The 19,678-nt window shown below is 37.0% G+C and overlaps 3 protein-coding genes across 7 annotated transcripts; 2 read left to right on the forward strand and 1 right to left on the reverse strand.

Moving 5' to 3' along the window:
* Positions 1 to 816: 816 nt before the first annotated feature.
* On the forward strand, positions 817 to 7,766 carry LOC120015070 (protein MRG2-like). Of its 5 annotated transcripts, none has more exons than XR_005471667.1 (11): positions 817 to 1,215; positions 1,503 to 1,589; positions 1,741 to 1,754; positions 2,145 to 2,287; positions 2,955 to 2,995; positions 3,198 to 3,302; positions 3,934 to 4,013; positions 4,892 to 5,061; positions 5,897 to 5,981; positions 6,807 to 6,978; positions 7,389 to 7,766. XR_005471667.1 is itself a non-coding variant. In XM_038867283.1 (11 exons), exons 1-10 carry the CDS (start codon positions 1,033 to 1,035, stop codon positions 6,971 to 6,973), a joined length of 999 nt encoding a protein of 332 aa, XP_038723211.1. In that variant the 5' UTR covers positions 817 to 1,032; the 3' UTR covers positions 6,974 to 6,978; positions 7,392 to 7,766. The 5 variants fall into 5 exon arrangements, 3 of the variants coding, with proteins under 3 accessions (XP_038723211.1, XP_038723210.1, XP_038723212.1); XR_005471668.1 differs by having other exon boundaries at positions 7,392 to 7,766; XM_038867283.1 differs by having other exon boundaries at positions 6,883 to 6,978; positions 7,392 to 7,766.
* A 2,015-nt stretch (positions 7,767 to 9,781) lies between these two features.
* On the forward strand, positions 9,782 to 12,567 carry LOC120014509 (putative receptor protein kinase ZmPK1). Its single transcript, XM_038866481.1, has one exon. The coding sequence runs from the start codon at positions 9,939 to 9,941 to the stop codon at positions 12,420 to 12,422; it is 2,484 nt and encodes an 827-aa protein (XP_038722409.1). The 5' UTR covers positions 9,782 to 9,938; the 3' UTR covers positions 12,423 to 12,567.
* A 1,789-nt stretch (positions 12,568 to 14,356) lies between these two features.
* LOC120015488 (transcription factor MYB44-like) lies at positions 14,357 to 15,795 on the reverse strand. Its single transcript, XM_038867942.1, has one exon. The coding sequence runs from the start codon at positions 15,636 to 15,638 to the stop codon at positions 14,709 to 14,711; it is 930 nt and encodes a 309-aa protein (XP_038723870.1). The 5' UTR covers positions 15,639 to 15,795; the 3' UTR covers positions 14,357 to 14,708.
* Between the last annotated feature and the right edge of the window lie 3,883 nt (positions 15,796 to 19,678).

Below are 19,678 nucleotides of genomic sequence, written 5' to 3' on the forward strand. Positions count from 1 at the left end.
GGCTTCAAATTGTCGTGGTCGATAACTACTCCAGGTTTAGTATATTAGTTCATTTCATTATCTATCATACTGACTGCCTGACTTGGACTGTCTATGACTGCTTCAAACTTGGACTTGTTCTGATTATCTAGCATATATACTGACTTGGGTACTCACTTTACCATGAGACAAAGGTCTTGTAATTGCTTGATGTTTATGGGATGGAGAATTTTACTGTGTAGAGTGGGGAGGATTGAGGTACGCTGCTCCTATAAAAAAGGAGAGCATTCCCTCCTCTGATTTACCCTTTTGATATCAATAATTTTTAGGAGATAATTATCAATAAGGACACAATTGAAAACAAATGTTCCAAGGAAGACAATAAAAAAATAATAATAATAATAAGGATATTTCTCATGACATCATCAGTTTTGATTTTTTTTTGTTATTTAAATGAAATTTTAAAATATTCAAAATATATGTTGAATTTTGAAAAATTATATATTATAAATCAACGTTTTTTAAACAATGTCACTCATTGATATATCATGACATGAAAAAATCTAGTATGTAAATGTAGTGCAGATAAACTTATATGTAGTGCATATAATTTATCTGCACTAAACATTATCTATTTGCAGTACATAAGTTTTTTGGTGTCGATAATGAGTTATGGTATAATGGGCCGTATGGTTAGAAAACAATTATTTTTATTAAATTTCGGTCAGGTCAATTCCATTAATGTAATTTTTATTTTTAAAACGGAACCAAAAAAATAAATGTCGGACTGTGTCCACGAATTCACGTAGCTAATTCAAGTTGAAGATAAGATTAGGTTCGTTACCAAACAAGGTGTTTGAAAATTTACCGAAACTTGTCGCCTTACTGCACATCCCGCCACCTGATGATTTTCTGAACCCTAATTCCCCGAGAAAACGCAATTACAGTCATCTCCAGTCACCGGGATTTGCGGATCCGGAGCTAATAGCAATGAACTGCCGCCCATAACTCCGCCCCCTAGATTCTCGGACATTTTTCTTTTGTATAAGAACCATGGGAACCTCAACCACAGACGGTTCTGCTAACGAAACCGACAGTGTCCCCAACAACAATAATACCGAAATCGACTGTAAAAGTGAGCCTGACGACGACTGTCTCACTCCGCCTCGCTCTGACTCGTTTTCAGTAGGTGAGAAGGTTCTCGCTTTTCACAGTAATCAGCTCTATGAAGCCAAGGTACTCTCTTTCCTTGCTCTGCTTTTCGTTTCGTTTTCATGACCTAACTGTTCAGAAACCAAGGGAAGAGAATGATGGACGAATAGGTCAAGCATATGAAGCAATTATTTATTTGGTTTCGCATGATCGTTATCTCCACTAGCAAGAAATCGAAATCATGCTGCGTCTGTCATGCAAATTAGTCTATGTATTTCTACTAGAAGGCGTATAGAAGGGGCATGCTTGCTTCCAGTAACCTTGATGGATTGTCTGTGCTGTATCTGCAAATTTTACAAGTTTTTATTCAGCGAATCTTGCTTACCATGTGTTTTACTTTAAAGGTGAGAAAAATTGAATATCAGATGGAGGAATGGAAGTGTTTCGTTCATTATCTTGTAAGTATCAACATCACATATTTATATCCTCTACTCAATGACGCTTTTTAGATTTATTTCCTATACCTGAATGGTTACATTACTTCAGTTCTGCGGCAACATAGTTGAGGGGAAATGGAATGTAATTGTTATAATTTCTTCTCTTTTGCAGGGCTGGAAGAAAAGGTAGCACATTTTCTAATTTCCATGATGTGGTCAAGTTATTTAATCCTTATTTGTTACTAGGCTGGTGGTTGTTGAAAATATTAATCCTTTTTTATGTGAGCTTCAAATATAGCTTGTATGCATTTTACAAATTTTTAGTCCTTTTTTCAAAATTTAAATTTATAGTCTTTCTTTCTTTTTTTTTAAAAACCCTTTTGAACATGAATGGGTAATGACAGATGAAATCTAGAGCATCTGAATACTCTTTATTTTAATTATTTGGGAAGGATGTTCAAATGTTTAATTGGGAGGAAGAGTGTACATAAGCTTCATCCAAATTCTTTAGTGCTTCCTGTGCTAGTATTAATTCTTAAACTGTTATAATGTTTGAGCATTCAATTTTTCCAACAGTTGGGATGAATGGGTAGGTAAGGAGCGTTTGATGAAATTTACTGAAGAGAATGTCAAGAAACAGCAAGTCCTGAAAAAACAGGATCCAGACAAGAATTCAAGGCCAGGGCGGGCATCACAGACCAAACCAAAAAGTTCATGTGGTTGGGTTTACTCTCTTGCTGACTTATTGCATACTCTATGAATAGTTTATCACTTATGGATTTCCTTTTATTTGCCCTTTTGCTATATCTTGTCAATTCTAACATTGAGCAAAAGGTTACACCTATGGGTTCTCTATTGCAAGTCAACCCTCCTCCACTAGTACCATAGAAGTGCGCTTTTTTGGAACTGCCATTCACAAATTTTGAGGTTACTCATTGCTAGAATTGGATGTGAAAGACATTTTTTGGTTAAAAACCAATTGTTCTTATCATATATTCTAGAATATAATATTCTACTTAGAGTCCCCCATAATATGTAATTGTTGGAAATTGAAATAATAGTGTACGGATGGTATTTTTAGCTATTATCAATTTGGCGTGTATAATGGGGAAAGCATTGGACTAAACCTTGATTTAGTTGTGTTCCCTGATTTTAGTGAACTAAACGTTTGGGAATTGCTTATTTTAAGTAGTTTTTTTTTTATCTTCATTTTATACCTTCTTCAAAAGGACTATGAGTTCTTGACAATGTCCTTATCACTACATGTCTAGGAAACTTCTCCTCCTTTGAATCTCATTTTGCTGGTAATATTTTTGGGTTAGTTTTTACAGAAAGATATTTTGTTCAATCAACCGTTTTTTGCTATTTTTGTGAAAACTTGTGCAGTTACTCGTGGGAGGAAGCGGAAGAATGATTCTCCTGATAAGGTATGCCATCCTCATCTCCTCATGATGGACTTCCAATGAGCCTACGAATGCATCCCTGTCTTTTATTTTCTGGTAATTTTCTACGTCAGGACTCAGAAATATATCTAATGGAGGTGCATCAGGATTATCTGTCGTGTGAATGAGTTATGAATTTATGTATTGATGGTTGGCATTGTATTTATATGTTTCTGTCAACTGTTAGGAAAAGGGCACCACATCCTTGGAAAAAGTCGTGAATCTCCAGATTCCACTTGCACTAAAGAAGCAACTAGTTGATGACTGGGAATTCATCACGCATATGGGGAAGGTAATTATCTTTACAATAGACCTGCATGACTTTTGAAATTTGAATGACGCCTGAAATCATTCGTGTGGCAGCTGTATTTCTTAGTATTCTGTTGCTAATGCATGACTGGAATTATAAGTTCGCATTATTTTCAATTCATGGCTTAAGTTTTTGTCTTATAGATAAGATACATTAAAATTGACTGGTGCGGTTTTCTGCACAGGACCGTGATCCTCTGGACACCTTATAGTTTATCTCCTTTATGAACAAAGTATTGAAATGAGAAAGCCAACCCTGAAAGGGCCAGTTAAGTTTGTTTGGTTATAATGATGTAGATATTTAAGAAATTATTGCAAGTTATAAAGTTGAGCAGCACAACTGAATAGCTCTTAGATTACCTTTTCGACGCTGGTTGATTACTTGGTTACACTTAAGAAATGTGGCGAACATTTGAGTGAAGTTGCGAGTGTAACATATGCATGGTATGCTTGTTTTTTTAGTTGTACATGATATTTCGAGTTTTACAACCTCTATCCCTCTTTTAAATGACTAGAAAGCTGTGGGAACCTTAGTTGCGGTGTTACTTTATATTTTATTATATTGGAGAACTGCTTTCTAATTCTAAGGATTTGTTTTTTGTTCTATCTTGTAGCTTGTAAAGCTTCCGCGTACTCCGAATGTGGATGACATTTTGAAAAAGTATCTTGATTATAGATTAAAGAAGGATGGCTCGTAAGTTCATCATGCCTTACAGAATCACACTGCTAAAACCATTTCCACATTGAGTAGATTACTGAGTTGTATGTGATCGGACCAATATACTATAGGTTGCTGTGGATTCCAATGCTCCACCATTAGTAGTTGCCCCAGCATAATCTCATCAATTCTGAGGAAAGCATGTTCATACTAATTCCGAGATCAGCCTGATTCTATTTTATGGTCTTTTCCTTGTGATAGCTTTCGCATGGGATAAATTAAGGATAAAAGTTGGCCTGCCTCTATTTGGAAATGCTTTGATCCCCTGACCATTTGAATGTCTGCTGGTACCACAACTTGGAAGACCATTTTTAAAATTTTATTTTAAGCACCATATCCTTTTTCTTTTGTTCATAGGCAAAACCTTTTAATTTGGGAAGCAACTTTGTCACTGAAGTTTTGATATATGTTAACATGTGAATGTGATTGACTGGTCCCGATAATTTCTTAGTGGTGTTTTCAATGAAAGCTTGGCATTTCCATGTTATTCTATAATGTTGCTGTTTTTTTTTTTTTTGTCGTTGGGGTGGGGGGTTGGATGAGGTGAAGGGGAGAGATGGATTCCCATAGTACTTAAAACTGTAAGAAAAAGGGTGCTCTGGACTGCCTTTAATTTACACTATATTTTTTTTGTTTATTACCATTTACCACATCTAGATATTTATATATCTGGAGATTTCTGGTTTTTGACCTTTTTGTATGCATGCAACATTTTGTTGAGCGATGTTACTGCTGGCTCCTTTTGTAATTATCTGAAATACATTAATTTCTTGATGATCATTATTTCTTTAACTATTTGTTATTTGGTTCTATAATGTTCTCAAGCTTAGTTTTAACTTAATTTGCAAATGTAGGATAAGTGATTCAATCAGAGAAATTCAAAAAGGATTATGTTGTTACTTTGATAAAGCATTGCCTATGATACTCCTGTACAAAAGCGAGCATCAACAATATAAAGATTCTATTACTCTTGGTGTCTCACCCTCAACTGTATATGGTGCTGAGCATTTCTTACGCCTCTTTGGTAAGCTCATTCACGAATCACAAGTGAAGTTTATTATGTCCATGGACAAAAATATATGTTACTTGCTGCTTCTACATTTGAAAGTCTTTAAGCGCAATATTTCTACATGTTGAATTGGTAAAGGGCTGTTGCTTTTAGTTTTTTGTATTATCGATTCCATGAGTACACCTTCAATCTTTCAGTTTCGTTATACACATAAATGGACTCAGCTTCTAAAGATTTTTTAGGAATTTTGTATGTGGAGTTGCCTTTCGTTTCAACTATTTCCTTAATGTCAGTGGACAATATTCATGCCACTTTGCAGTACAAGAAACAGTGATGCGTGGTTTGTTTGTTGATTTTTTCCCATTAATATCGAAGAAATTGTTGCAATGACAAGGAACTCAAAAAAAAATGTGCTGATACTTGCAATCCTGCATGAATACATGATTATATATTTGAATTTTAAAATGGCATAAGGCTTTCTTGCACTTTGTTGTGGACCTTGTATTTGCTCACAGATGGCACGAACTAATTAAGGACTTCCATGAGTTGTATTTGTGTTAATATCACAAATCTTACAAGTTCAATGTTTGATTTTAAAGTTTGATGAAACAAGCTTATTGAAAGTGAAGATGGACCAGCTTCTAAACATTTAATTCACTATTAAACCAAAATTTTATGCATGGTTCAAAAGACCTGACAGTGCTGCTGCTGGGGTTAGGAATGAAGCTGATGGCTGTGGATTACTAATTTTTGCACGTCATTTTGCCAATAATTGCTGTCGTTTAATATGTCAATGATTTGTGATTAGCAAAGCGTTTGTACTGCTGATGCACTTCTCCCTCTTTGGCAGTTAAATTACCGGGGTTGCTTTTTTATGCGAACATTGAGATTGAGACACTGAAGGAGCTACAGCAAGTATTCGTTGACTTCCTGAAGTATGATTTCTTATCATTTTTCTGATTTTGTCACTTTCTTCAGGAATGTCTTTTAATTGCTTTTCACTTCAATATAAAATTTATATTTTGCGGCTAGTAATAATTTCGGTTGGTAGTAGTTCTGTAATCTTCGATTTGTGTGTTCTTTGGTACCAAGGAGCTTAATAACTATTGTAGTATATGTTATTCCTTGTTTGGCTACAACTTGGTTGCCTCCAAGAATGTTTCTTATTATTGTATAGACACACACACATTTCTATTTAGATTTAGTAGTAATCTACTTTGCCATGTAGAGTTTCATCATTCTGTCAGAGAATAAGCTAAAGTCCCCACAGAATTTTTCTTTATGGCTGCCACTACACATTTTCCAACTAGAATTATAATTTTTTTTCCATGTACTGCAGCACCACCTTTATATTGTACATGCCCATATAATCTCACATGATCTCTCTCGTCTCATCTTCAATTAGAAATACATTTGACTTAATTGAATCATTTGGTTTTTATCATGTCTTTCCCTGTCACCGCACCTCTAGTGTCACATTTGCAGCTATACTACATTTAGTTTTGAGCATGTTGTGTCTTAACAGCCCAAAGATTTGGGGTCATGGGAGGTATAGCATGCCTATTAAGACTACCCTTTATTTTCGAAGGTATCTTTTTTGTCAGACAAAGCACCAAATCCATTTTTCACTTCATCTATCATTTTTGAAGGATATCAAAAGGCTGCATCCATAGCATCCTTGGTCTATACATCATAGCCCAGATATTTTATAGTTCCACTTTTTGATCTCCTTTTCTCAGTCACCTTATTTTGATTGACAAGTAAATTACATCATGCAGAAGTCGTGGTATGGCATGGTCACATTCAGGCTTAATCTTGTGATACCTTTCCATGCAGGTTCCTCCAGAAGAATCAGAGCATATTTTTCCTTTCTACTTACCATGTTGCAGAAGAAATGGAAACATGCTCCAACGAACAAGATGGTTAATTCTGGTGCGTAGTCGTAACAGTTTGCATAGTAGCATAATTAGAATAGTCTGTATGCAGGTGCCTCAATTTTTCAGTCTTGATTTCTATGCTGTGCGCTTCTTGACTCACCAACCAATGAATTATGGTGCGCTATGATTTTGTTTTGTATCTGTATTTTTCATGTTTCATGAAAATATAGGGGAGAGATTTATATCTTCATTAAGAAAATGGTAGAGGAGAGTAATTGGGTATATATTAGAAGCATGTTTTGCAGAGGAAGTAGAAGAGTTTTGCTGGGCATTTGATTTAGGGTTTCTGTGTCTAAGGTTGCCCAGCTATGTATGCAACCAAGGCATTTGTGTATTCTTTTATTTCTTGGTTTTTTATTTTTATTTTTGGTTTCTCAACGACAATTGTTTATTTTCTTCTCTCAGAAGATGGCAGGCAGGAATGCAGAATGAAAGGAAGCATGCATCATGGTAGCCATGTAAGCTTCCAGCCGTTGTAGACTATATAGTCAAATCGTACATCAACATCTCTGCTCAGTCTGCTGTTTTCACATATACATATACATATATATATATATATATTCCTTTTTTGTTGGGGTGAAGAAACTATTGTCCTTAAGAATTTTATGAAGGTTAACAACTGTGGAATGTGGCGTGCGGTCTTGACGTTTTAATATTCTCTGGATGGGCTTTTTGTTGGATTTCACCAACGGCGTTGGTGAGATCTATACAAAACTTCCCTTCTCAACTCGTGTGAAGACCCGAAAAGGGGAGAAATGCATCCATGTAACAATTCCCTACAAATGAACTCTCATAATGTTAAGAAAACAATTTTCAGAAGAAAAACACATCTGGAAACTTAAGAGCACAAATCCATGTATGAGCACGGTAAACAAACTCCAATCGTATTGATTTCATAGCCCTACAAAGAAGAAGAAAGGCTGTCGCCGTTTTGGGTTTGTAGCATATTAAAACCAACTGCTGAGATTTCAGTCCATATTTTAAGTTTTGCACGAGAGAAATTCTGTCTGTCAGCATTTTTAAAAAACTTATAAAATGGGCTGAACGGTAAGTGAGGAGAAGAAAGGAAGACTGAACCTTGGAAAAGGAGAGCGGTCTTAGCTTAGGCCGCCTGTTCTTACGTCCGTGAGTTGGATTTTCCTCTCAGACTAAAAGCAAGTCTAAATATTCTAAAAATTAATATATATGTAGACTACAAATTGTTTTGCAAACCCAGTCAAACAATTACTGTCAAAACTATTGTGAAATGTTGATATTACTTTAATAGAAATTTTGAATATGTATGGGTGTTGTGAAACAGGTTCTTTACAAACATTAACATATTATAGAACAATATAGGGAAGCAATCAAAATAGAGAGGAGAAGAAACCCAAAAATATAATTATACCCCATACCAAAAAAAAAAAACTATCTCTCGCACAATTTCCTCTTTCCTCAACGGTTTTAGGTACTAAATAACACTTCTAATATAAGCCATTATTTAACCATGGGATCTACGTTATTCAAATTTTATAATTTGATTAATAAAACAAAAGTGGAAGAAAAATGTTCCCATATGACTTCTTCATTACGTATTACCTTTGTCAAACCTAATCCCACTAGGGTCATTCCAAATCGTAACTAATGACATTGTTCCGTGGTTGGAATAGATGAATATTTGGATAGCGTAAATAAAGGTTGGAAGAAAAATGACAATGCTACGTGCTTGTTTGGTAGGGCGGCTCCACTTTGCGGCTCCGCCATGTCAAACGGGTGAAAAGCGTCAACGGATCTACCGGTGTAAAAGAAGCTCCCACGCCAAAAAGCTGTTGCTTTTTTAAAAAAACATCATATGTGGGTCCCATACTTTTTAGATAAAAGTATTAATATTTTATTAATGGGACCCACTTAACTGTGTTTAAAGGTTTAAATATAACTATTTTTTAATAAATTAATTATATCTATGCATTTATAATTATTATAACAATAAATTTAATATTAAAATAAAATAAATTTAATTTAAGAAATACAAATAAAATATTTATATTTAAGACTTTTAATTTTATAGATGTTTAATTTTAATACATAATGATAAATTAAAAAATACAATAAATGTAAGAAAATTAATTGATTACTTAAATATAAATTAAAAAATACAATAAATGAAAGAAAATTAAGTTGATTAATTAAAAATTACTTCAAATTAATTTTAAATATAAATTATATTTGATTAATTAAATTAATACTTAAAATTAATTTGAATAAGAATTATATTTATTAGATTAATTTTAATATAAATATAAAAAACTAATATTATAATACTTTATTTCAACAGTTTTTCCGCTAGCGTTAGTTTTTATTTCACCAAACACCTCACAACATATTTCACAGCTTTAAGCTCAGCATATTTTTCACAGCATTTCCGCTAGCATTGAAAATCAATTTTTCCGCTGTGCCAAACGGAGCCGTACATCTTTCATTTTGTGACTCCAAAAGACCAGCAAATCTATAGGGCATTAAAATCGGGAAAATTAGATATCCCTAACAAATTCCGTCATAATCAGCATAACATAATTAGACAATGTAATAACAAAATTCAATGTAATTAAATAACGTAATACTGTTATGGCCGGTTATGAAAGAAATTGTTAGGGATATATAAAGTTTTCGCATTAAAATAGACATTGATTAAAAAAATATATGTATGACCCACTTCACATCTAATACTCTACGTTAAATTGAATTGAGAGTCACTTTTTTGGGTTCCCAAACATTATTCGAATAAAAATGTTCCCAAATAATTTCTCCATTACGTATTACCCTTGCTTCAATGACCAGTTTTTCCTTCCATCTAGTTGAAAATAACCCCATGAAGTGGTAGTGTTTGTCCGTTGGCTCAAATGGTGAACAGAAGTTTTTTGAGGGTCTTCTTCCCAGTCTTTCAAGTCTATCAGGCAATAAATAAAGTAATCGTGCATGCCAGGCCTCCAAACTAGTTCTGTGTTTCAAGTTTTCATGAAAACTGACATGGGTGCCTCTGCTTTCATGCTTTCTCCTTCTCTTCTAATATTATTACTCCCACTTTCATCTTCAACTTTGAACAAAGGTTCACATCTCTCAGTGGAGAATCCAGGGGACGTTTTGGTTTCCCCTCATAACGTTTTCACTGCTGGATTTTATGCCGTTGGCGACAACGCCTATTGTTTTGCAGTCTGGTTCAGCGATCCTTTCTGTAGTAGCAATAATTGCACCATAGTTTGGATGGCAAACCGGGATGAACCAGTTAATGGGAAACGATCAAGGCTGTCTTTACTTGACGGTGGTAATGTTGTCCTAGCTGATGCTGATCACTCCACTGTGTGGACTACGAACACTGCCTCGATTTCCTCGACCCAGTTAGACCTCTATGATAGTGGCAATCTTGTGCTTCACAATTTTAATGGTACAATTCTTTGGCAAAGCTTTGATTCACCAACAGATACTCTTCTTCCAGAACAGCCACTTACCAGAAAGGTTCAGCTCGTCTCTGCTAGGAGTCAAAGCAACTTCTCTTCTGGCTTTTTTAAGCTTTATTTCGATAACGACAATGTTCTTCGTCTTCTATTTGATGGCCCGGAGGTTTCGGACATTTACTGGCCGGATCCAGAGCTCATGACCTGGGAAAATGGGAGGTCCACCTACAACAATAGCAGAATTGCTGTACTTGATTCCAAGGGTAACTTTAGTTCCACAGATGATTTCACCTTCTTGTCAGCTGATTTTGGATTAAGCCGCCAGAGAAGATTGAAGATCGACTTCGATGGCAATTTGCGGCTGTACAGTCGTGTTGGGATCGGAGGGAAATGGGTTGTTACATGGCAGGCCATGTCTCAACCGTGCAGAATTCATGGAACTTGTGGACCTAACAGTATTTGTAGTTATGTTCCTAGTAGTGGAAGGAAGTGTTCTTGCATTCCAGGATATAAGGTGACCAATCCAGCAGACTGGTCTTCTGGTTGTGAGCCAGAATTCAATATTCCCTGCACTGCTGGTGAGGTAGGTTTCCTGCAACTTACTAATGTCGAATTTTTTGGCTATGATTTTGGATTTTATCCTAATTGCACCTTGGAGTGCTGCAAGCGTTTATGCTTGGAGACGTGTAATTGCAAAGGGTTTCAATTCAAATTCATCAAGCACGACCACCCCAGTGGCATCCCTTATTGTTACCCCAAGACTCTATTGCTAAATGGACACCATTCCCCTAATTTCCAAGGAGATCTCTACCTTAAAGTACCCAAAACTGGTCTTTTCAGACAAAACGATTCTGAAAAGAAAGCAAGCTTAGATTGTCCTGGGGAAAGTCTCAAGCAGCTGAATAGAACATATGCAAGGCAGAATAAAAACAGGACACTGGAGGCTTTGCTTTTGATAGCCATCATAGTAGGAGCAGTTGAGTTTATCATATTCTTGGTTCCAAACTTCTTGATCAGAACTCACAAGAACAGAAGGGCACAATTACAAGGTTATTTTCTAGCTGCAACTGGTTTGAAGAGATTCACATATACGGAGCTTAAAAAGGCAACAAAGGGTTTTAGCAAGGAGATTGGAAGAGGTGCAGGAGGAATTGTATACATGGGCATATTATCTGATAATCGAGTTGCAGCAATCAAGCGACTCTATGATGCTAATCAAGGAGAAGCCGAATTCCTAGCGGAGATGAACACCATTGGGAAGCTCAACCACATAAACTTGATAGAGATGTGGGGATATTGTGCAGAAGGGAAGCACAGAATTCTGGTTTACGAGTACATGGAGCATGGATCCTTGGCAGAAAATCTTAATTCTAAATCACTTGATTGGAAAAAGAGGTTCGACATTGCGGTGGGCACTGCCAAATGCCTGTCTTATCTGCATGAAGAATGCTTAGAGTGGGTTCTCCATTGTGATGTAAAGCCTCAAAATATACTCCTCGACTCCAATTACCAGCCAAAGGTGTCAGATTTCGGGCTGTCTCGGCTGCAGAATAGAAGTGGATTAAACAACGCAAGTTTTTCAAGGATTAGAGGGACCAGAGGTTACATGGCTCCTGAGTGGATTCTTAGCCTGCCCATAACCTCCAAAGTGGACGTCTATAGCTATGGAATTGTTGTAATGGAGCTGGTGACTGGAAAGAGTCCAGCAACAGGACTCAATTCAACGGACAACGGAGAGGAGACACAGCACAAAGGGATGGCTACATGGGTGAGAGAGAAAATGAACGACGTTGCCATTTCCGGGTCATCGTCAATTGAAGATATCATAGACCCTAAGCTGGAGGGAGAATATGACAAGAAAAATATGGAAATTCTGGTTGCTGTGGCTCTGAAATGTGTGGTGGAAGACAGAAATGCAAGACCCACAATGAGCCAAGTTGTTGAGATGCTTACAAGCCATGAAAATGATAAGCACCTACGAAAGGATGACGATCACCATATGGAGTGAGCATGGATGTATCATGTATGTAGACTATACTGTAGTAGTGAACAATGCTGTGTTGCAGCTATGTTTCTTAGCACTGTTGTTGTTTCAGTTAAACCCTCTTCACATGGTTGTTAATAAATAACTTAGTCTGTTGTTTTTCCTGATATTCATGAGATTCTCTTGTCGAAGGATACAAGTCCAGTTGGTCCAAAACCAACATTCAGTCCTTTATCTGATTTTTCCTCGCTTGAGCATGATAAAGACACTAATGAGATTCCTGAGGCATGTATTGTAATCCATCCTTGTTAGTCCACACGACCACGACTTTCATTGAAAAGGAGTCAACCATCACATGAATTCACTTGAAGCTGATAATAAGTAAACCAAAACAAATAACATCAGAAAACCCCCACTCCACTCTTACGTCTTACCTTCAAAGACGGGCAAACACTACCTCTCAAGACGGGCAAAGACTTGAATTCAATATAAACAGCCATTGATATCATCCTCCAACAAACGAACAAAATTCATATTTTTATTTCTTTCCTTTTACGTATTCACATGGCAACCTCTTCTTTCTTGGTTGCTCTTTTGTTGACGCTAAGGATCTGCCTGGTTAGATGGGTTTCATGTGTTGCATGGTTACCTTGCTGCTATGCCGTTATGTTACTGAAGTTGCTGTCTTTACATGTTATTTGTTTTATTGTGTTAAACTGGGTCAAGATTACTGTCATATGGATTTGTTTATGTTTGTGGCTACTGTTAGTCCTTGAGAGAGTGGTCTTATAGGCTTGTAAGCCCTAATGTCGATGGGAATGAAATTAGAGAGCTGTTAGCTCATTGTGAATTCTATTCTCTTGTTCATCTTGCTCTTTGTTCTCATCTGTGTATTGTCTAAGTGTTCTAAGCACATCTCCAAGTCAAGGTTATAAAATGGGATTGTAAAACTCAATTTTACAATAGTGAGGTGGTATAATTTGTTGGTTCCTGCTAAATGGAGGGCTACATTTTTTTTTGGGCCAAACCCATATAGTTAACTCATCAATTTTTGTCCCACTAAATTAAGCCCATCTATATTTTGTCAACTTTAATTAAAAATGGTGAAACTCGCTCTCGTAAAAACTTCGAATTTATTGAACACTTGTGGGAAGCATAGGACAATGAGTGGTTTATATAGAATACTGGTAAAAATACCAAATTAAGCATTATGTTCACCATTCTTTGCTCAGTTTGTCCAATTTGATTTAGTCTTTCAACCTAGCTTAAATATCTAGTAAATTTACCATAATGTTTATTGATTTCGCTCCAACGGCTTTTTACATAAGTTGCAGAAGGACCTCCCAATATTCCTCCATTATCCTCCATATATTTGCAAACCCAACCCCAAAAAGCACTAGATTGTTGAGTATTTCCTTTGATTGCATCTTTGGATGTGTTGAGATATGCAGAACAAAGGAGAATGGGCTGAACATAAGCCATAAGCCATAACCCAACCCATAAACAAAACTGTGGATCGGCAATGTGGAGCGTAGAGGAAAATGGGCTGGGAGATCGGCAGAGGAAGATCAGCTGTGTGGAGCGGCAGTTATGAGTTCTATAACCCGACATACCACCTGGGTTGGAAATGCTCTAATAGAAGCACCTGGAGTCAACATCTTTGTCTAATCATATATCACCTTTATTTTCGTCTTCAACTCTGCGCAGAGGTTCACACCTGTCTGTGGCTTGAACTACAGAGTTCAATCTCAAGTTTTACATGCCTTCGATCCTCAAGGTTATCGCCCATTGATCTCAAGAACAATAGTAGGCCAGCCAAACTACCTAACAAAACCAAACCAAACCAAACCAGAGGTCTGCTTCATTCTCAAACACCACCAGGACAGAAACAAACAAAAACGGTTGTCATGCCCTCTCCCAGATTAATACTATAATCCCAATCAGTTAATTTTCAGGAACCTAACATGATTATCATTCACTTCAACTGCTTGGTATCATTGTCCATGCCAAAAATCAGTCCATACAACAAAGTTTCTTCTTTTATTTTTTTTTTATTTTTTCATGTTTCACAACAAAAATTTGTTTACATCTCTCGAACAAAAACCCTCTTCTTCATTCCCCAGTTCATTCCTCTGTACACCCATTAAAATTATTACTCTATAACAAACGATTAACGAAATTTAAAAAATTACGAGAAAAAACAGAGCAAATTTTATCTTTTACTTCTCCTCCAGTCCTCCTCCTCCTCCTCCTCCTCCGATCCCATTTAAGTCCGACCCAGTTGCATTAACAAGATTCACTATTGACTACCTAATCGATCTTGCTAATTCCAATCCTCTTGAACACCTCATTCCCGATACTAATAGCATCATTTGGCATACAAAGACCGTTCTGATCAACCCCAGAAAAGAAGTTCCTTACTTCCTTCCTTATCATCTCTTGCATAACTGCCAAGAACTCATCATTGAAGAACTGCTTCTCGAACCCTGACTCATTGTTTTGCTTACTCTGTGCTTGTGCAGCACCCACCTCTTTATACGATGGTACAGGCGCTCCCGCTACGCTCGCACCATGAATGGATCCTGACCCGAGTGTGTGGTTGGTAACCTCGGTTACAAACGAATCAGATCCCGGTAGCGAGAGGCTCAGCGAGGTAGGCGGATCAGTTATAGAGGACGACGATTCCATGGGAACGAACGAGCCGGTTCTTGCCAGAGGTCTGTACACGGGTGACGATGAGATACCAGGCAAACTGGAATCACTCAACTCGGATCCGGATGGGCTACCCGGGTTCAAGTTCAGAGCCGATATTATTGTGCCCGCACCCACACTGGCGGATCTCTTGAGAGGTGGCTGGTTTGGATGCGAGTCGTCAGTTAGGTCCTCAGAGAGAGAGGAGCATTTGCGCTTCAAGGTGGAGTTCCAGTGGTTCTTGATAGCGTTATCTGTGCGGCCATTGAGGAGGCGGGCGATTGTAGCCCATTTGTTGCCGAAACGAGCATGGGCTCTGATGATGGTCTCGTCCTCTTCCGGAGTGAAAGGCCGGTGCTCTACCTCAGGCGAGAGCTGGTTGCACCACCGCAGCCGACATGACTTACCGGATCGACCAGGAATCGATTTGCTTATCAGTGACCAGCTTCTTGGTCCGTAGTTCTGAACCAGTCTCCGTAACAACTCGTCCTCTTCAGGACTCCATGGTCCCTTGATCCGATCGATCTCCTTCTTCGATGCAGAAGCCATCAATTGATTGACCCAGAATCCTAACACTAATCTTACAATTACAGAAGACCCTAAAAACGAAAAGCAAAAACAAAATTTGTACAAAGAACTTGAGGTGGTGGAGGCAGATGGCCGCCTCACCTTTTTTGATTTGAGAAGCAAGAGTGAATCAGCATGAACGGGTGTATATATATATATATATATATATATATATATGTAAAAGATAAGGATGACTGGCTAAGCCAGTTGGAGTGACCGGTCATTAGCCGTTGAGAGTGGGGATTCTTCCAGGTAAATCAGTTACTACTTACTAGCATACAGCTGTCTATTTGACACGCGTCGCCTTAACCGCCCTCCAACTTACACGTACTATAATCAGCTCCATTTTTTTTTTTAATTACGTGTACAAACAAAACAAACTCGTCCAGTTCACACCAGTGAAGGGATGAATAGCTATCAACTAAAGGTGGTTTGGTTCGATTAGTAATTGATTGATATGGTGAATATTTCTCGCTCTGGTCATTTGTGTATCGGTTAATTCAGTCCCTCAAGAGATAGGTCAGTCAAAAAACACATTAACCTCATAAATTTATTTTAAGAAAATATCATGCCTCCTCCCAATCAAATCCATGACCTCTTGATGATAAGAGAGTTTGTACCCAACTTACCATTGTGGTTGGTTGTCTTCATTACAGAGAGACACCCATAGAATCGATCGATTTTACTTGGCCGCTTGGGAGTCTCAGACGAAGGACTCGTTCCACAACCGCTTTAGTGCGCCTAGGACTAGATATGGTAAATTTGGTACTCACTCTCCTATCACCAAGAGGTCATCAATTCGAGTACGAGGAGGAGAGATATTTTTTTGAAATAAATCTGTGAGATTGATGTGTTTGTTGGCTAGCCTTACACATAGGGGACTGGACTAATCGGTGCATAGATGCTCATAGCGGATAATTCCTTAATAGGTGGAAAATATCCATTATAGTTGAATTAGGTATATTTGTGTCTAATATTTGATTTTAATGTGAAACGTATTACGCAACAGTATTTCAAAAAAAAACGGAAGAAGAGCTTTCCTATTACACAATAATTAAATAAATAAATAACGTTAGTAATAATTAGTATTATTCTTTTGAATTTTCCTAGACCGTTTATGGAAGTTATAAAAGCTTAAAATCGAAACGGACATGGTTTTAATATAGAGAGAGAGAGAAAGGAGATGACTTTGACCAAAGCCAGGCTGGAGAGCATTTGCTTTGAAAAACATATTTTCTTTTCATATCATAAATGAGGGCAGAAATGGACGATTCGGAAAGCTGAGCTGGCACAGAAACGACAAAGTTAGAGTAGCAGGATCAGGAAACGAACGGTATTTACTAATCTGTCTATCCAGGCTGTCAATGTCCAGCACCCATCTTTAACGGCCTACCTTCCCAACCAATCCCACGTGTCTGTCATATACGCTCCCATCACTCATATCTAAACCGCCAAAACCGACTCCACCGCCTTTACCTGCATTATTTCAAATTAAATAAACCAAACTAACATATATGTGCACATCAACGTAGAAATTGCTTTCGTTCAATGATTGACTTCACAAAAAATTTAATAAATGAAAATTGTGATTTAGGTCATGTTGTATTAAAAAATCTGTTTACATAGTGTGATAACGCTGTAGACTTATCCTATCATCAGGAGAAAATTTTATTTACACCCGAGTTTAGATACATATACGATGTTAACGTATGAAGACTAAATTCATTTATTGTATTTTTCAGTTATCAGAAAAAGAGTTGCCAATACCCCAATAGTGTCAAGAGTTAAAAATAATGAGTTATTTTTCTTGCAAGAAAATTAGGAAGGCGGTTTACCCCCCAATAGTGTTAAAGAGTTAAAAATAATGGGTTAATTTTATTGCAAGAAAATTAAGAAGGGGGTTTACGGATGCTAGTTGTCACCAATTTTACGCTGGAGACAACTGTCGATAACGACCCACTGTCATATACATCCCACCTACTCTACACGTGCCACGCGCACCCCTCAAAAGTCCAAACCTAACTGTCTTTTACAGCGTATTGTCATGTTAGTACGGAACCATCACGTGACTTAGCCCTCCGCACGAGTTCTTCTCACGTGACACCCCCACAAAAGAATATTGTATATAACCAACCGCATGCAAATGCAGTGCAGCGCAGCTACCTTCCAAATTAGTTAATGCGAATTGTTTATCATAATCAGTTATTTAATAATATTAATCAATTGGGGGCATTTCAGAACAAGCAGCTAAGTTTGAGGATAAGGTAAATTATGGTATACAGTACAGCATTTACCAAAAAGATTGGCATGCTTGTGGCCCGACTTTTCGCAACATCATTCTCTCCATTCCTACAATTATATATGCACTATTCGCAGTATCTGTCTTGCAAATTATATATATATACACATGAGTTAGGGTTTTGTTAGAAGGAGCTTGGTTGTTTCCTTACACTAAACCCTAAGTAATGCTAGCTAGCTCGCTTAATATAATAAGAAGGATTTGCTTTGCATGTAAACAAATTAAGAAATTGTATATACGCATATCATCCAACTGCCCAGTGACCATAAGCAGCGAATCCAAGGAGACAGAAATATAAACAAGTGCGTGTGAGTTGTATGCTTTCGTTGTCTCTGTCCACAGGATCATTGTATATATACGTACATATAATGCATCCGAATATAACAGGATAACTATACATGTTGTTTTTAATTGCATTTGGTAATTGAACCTACAAGCACCTATGGTGTAGTGACCATAAATCAGTGCTATATAAGCTACGCATTTATCATTTATCAGAGTTACCGAAGATATATGGTTGTGAAATGTACACATAGCTTCGTTTAAGGAAACTGACAACTAACTTTTTCTAGTGATTGAAAAAAAAAAACGCATGCACGCGCAATTAATGGGTCCAAGTGTTGATACATGCACATTGCAAATCCTTCTACTTAGGCTTTTGCAAGGTACTATATAATTGTGAGACATCATTCTACTACCACTTCTACTCCAATTACTTTATTCATTCTTTGACCGTAACTTAAATAAATACATCATTATGATTCCAAAAATTTATGATCGGACAATACGAGTTCATGAAAAAATTTCTATTCATTTCATACTACTTCAAATCATGTATTCATAGATCATATTATTGGCTTCCCTACTCTTTCTTATAGAAATTATCTCAATTATCCTCATCTCGCCACACTGCTGCTACACGTCAACGCAAGGATGAAGCCTAAACGACCGACCAGTTGTATCATGAATTACCAAAGTGGAGTTAAGTGGGCCTGCCAGTCCATTAATTTGTCCGTTATGGTTATGGAATGACGTGACAAAGATAACCGCAGGATTTGTTTGTTTTTAAATTTTTTGAAAAGAGAAAATTGTCATGCCAGCTATAACCCACTTTACTTGCACTGAGTTCCAAGAGCATTATGCTTTCGGGATTCGTAGAGTCTTCGAGTTGGTGGGTCCCCTTTCTTTTAAAAATGACTGTATTATATTTTTCCTCTTCTGCATGCATCGATCCATCCATCAATCAGTAGTCCCACTTTGACGTTTTGATTGATTCTTCCTTCCTTTTCCTGTTTTTAAAACTGTTGGAGTTTCCTTGGTGTATATTCATTGATCGGATGGGGTTCCACGTGGCTGTTCTTCATTGACCTAGTGACCCTTAATAGCCAATAGGGTAATAAGAAAATTTTATTTTTTTTCAAATGACCAAATATGCATATGGGTAGGTGAACAATAAAAAAACGAAACTCCAGTAAGGTAAAGTTGTAGTGAGGTGAAGGCTATTTGATGTACAGTTTTGAAGACAGACATGATGATTCAAGATGGATAATCAATATTGGGTTACAAACTGGCGTCCTTTTGGCATGCTGCGCTTTTATAGACCTACTTTTTTTATTTGGAAAAATGATTAAGATCTCCAATTTATGATCATTTAACCCCCTATTATACGTGGAGTGTTAGACGTTAGATGGGTATTACATGTGTATTTTTATTTGTGAGCTTG

This window comes from Tripterygium wilfordii, chromosome 14, assembly GCF_013401445.1.
Source record: "Tripterygium wilfordii isolate XIE 37 chromosome 14, ASM1340144v1, whole genome shotgun sequence".
Classification (NCBI taxonomy): domain Eukaryota; kingdom Viridiplantae; phylum Streptophyta; class Magnoliopsida; order Celastrales; family Celastraceae; genus Tripterygium; species Tripterygium wilfordii.

Excerpts from the sequence above, each read along its gene's own strand:
- LOC120014509 (XM_038866481.1), top strand. The coding sequence starts at position 9,939 with ATGCCAGGCCTCCAAACTAGTTCTGTGTTTCAAGTTTTCATGAAAACT.
- LOC120015488 (XM_038867942.1), bottom strand. The coding sequence starts at position 15,638 with ATGGCTTCTGCATCGAAGAAGGAGATCGATCGGATCAAGGGACCATGG.
- LOC120015070 (XM_038867283.1), top strand. The coding sequence starts at position 1,033 with ATGGGAACCTCAACCACAGACGGTTCTGCTAACGAAACCGACAGTGTC. Across the intron at positions 2,996-3,197 it reads AGAATGATTCTCCTGATAAG|GAAAAGGGCACCACATCCTT; the intron begins GTATGCCATCCT and ends GTCAACTGTTAG. Across the intron at positions 5,062-5,896 it reads GCATTTCTTACGCCTCTTTG|TTAAATTACCGGGGTTGCTT; the intron begins GTAAGCTCATTC and ends CCTCTTTGGCAG.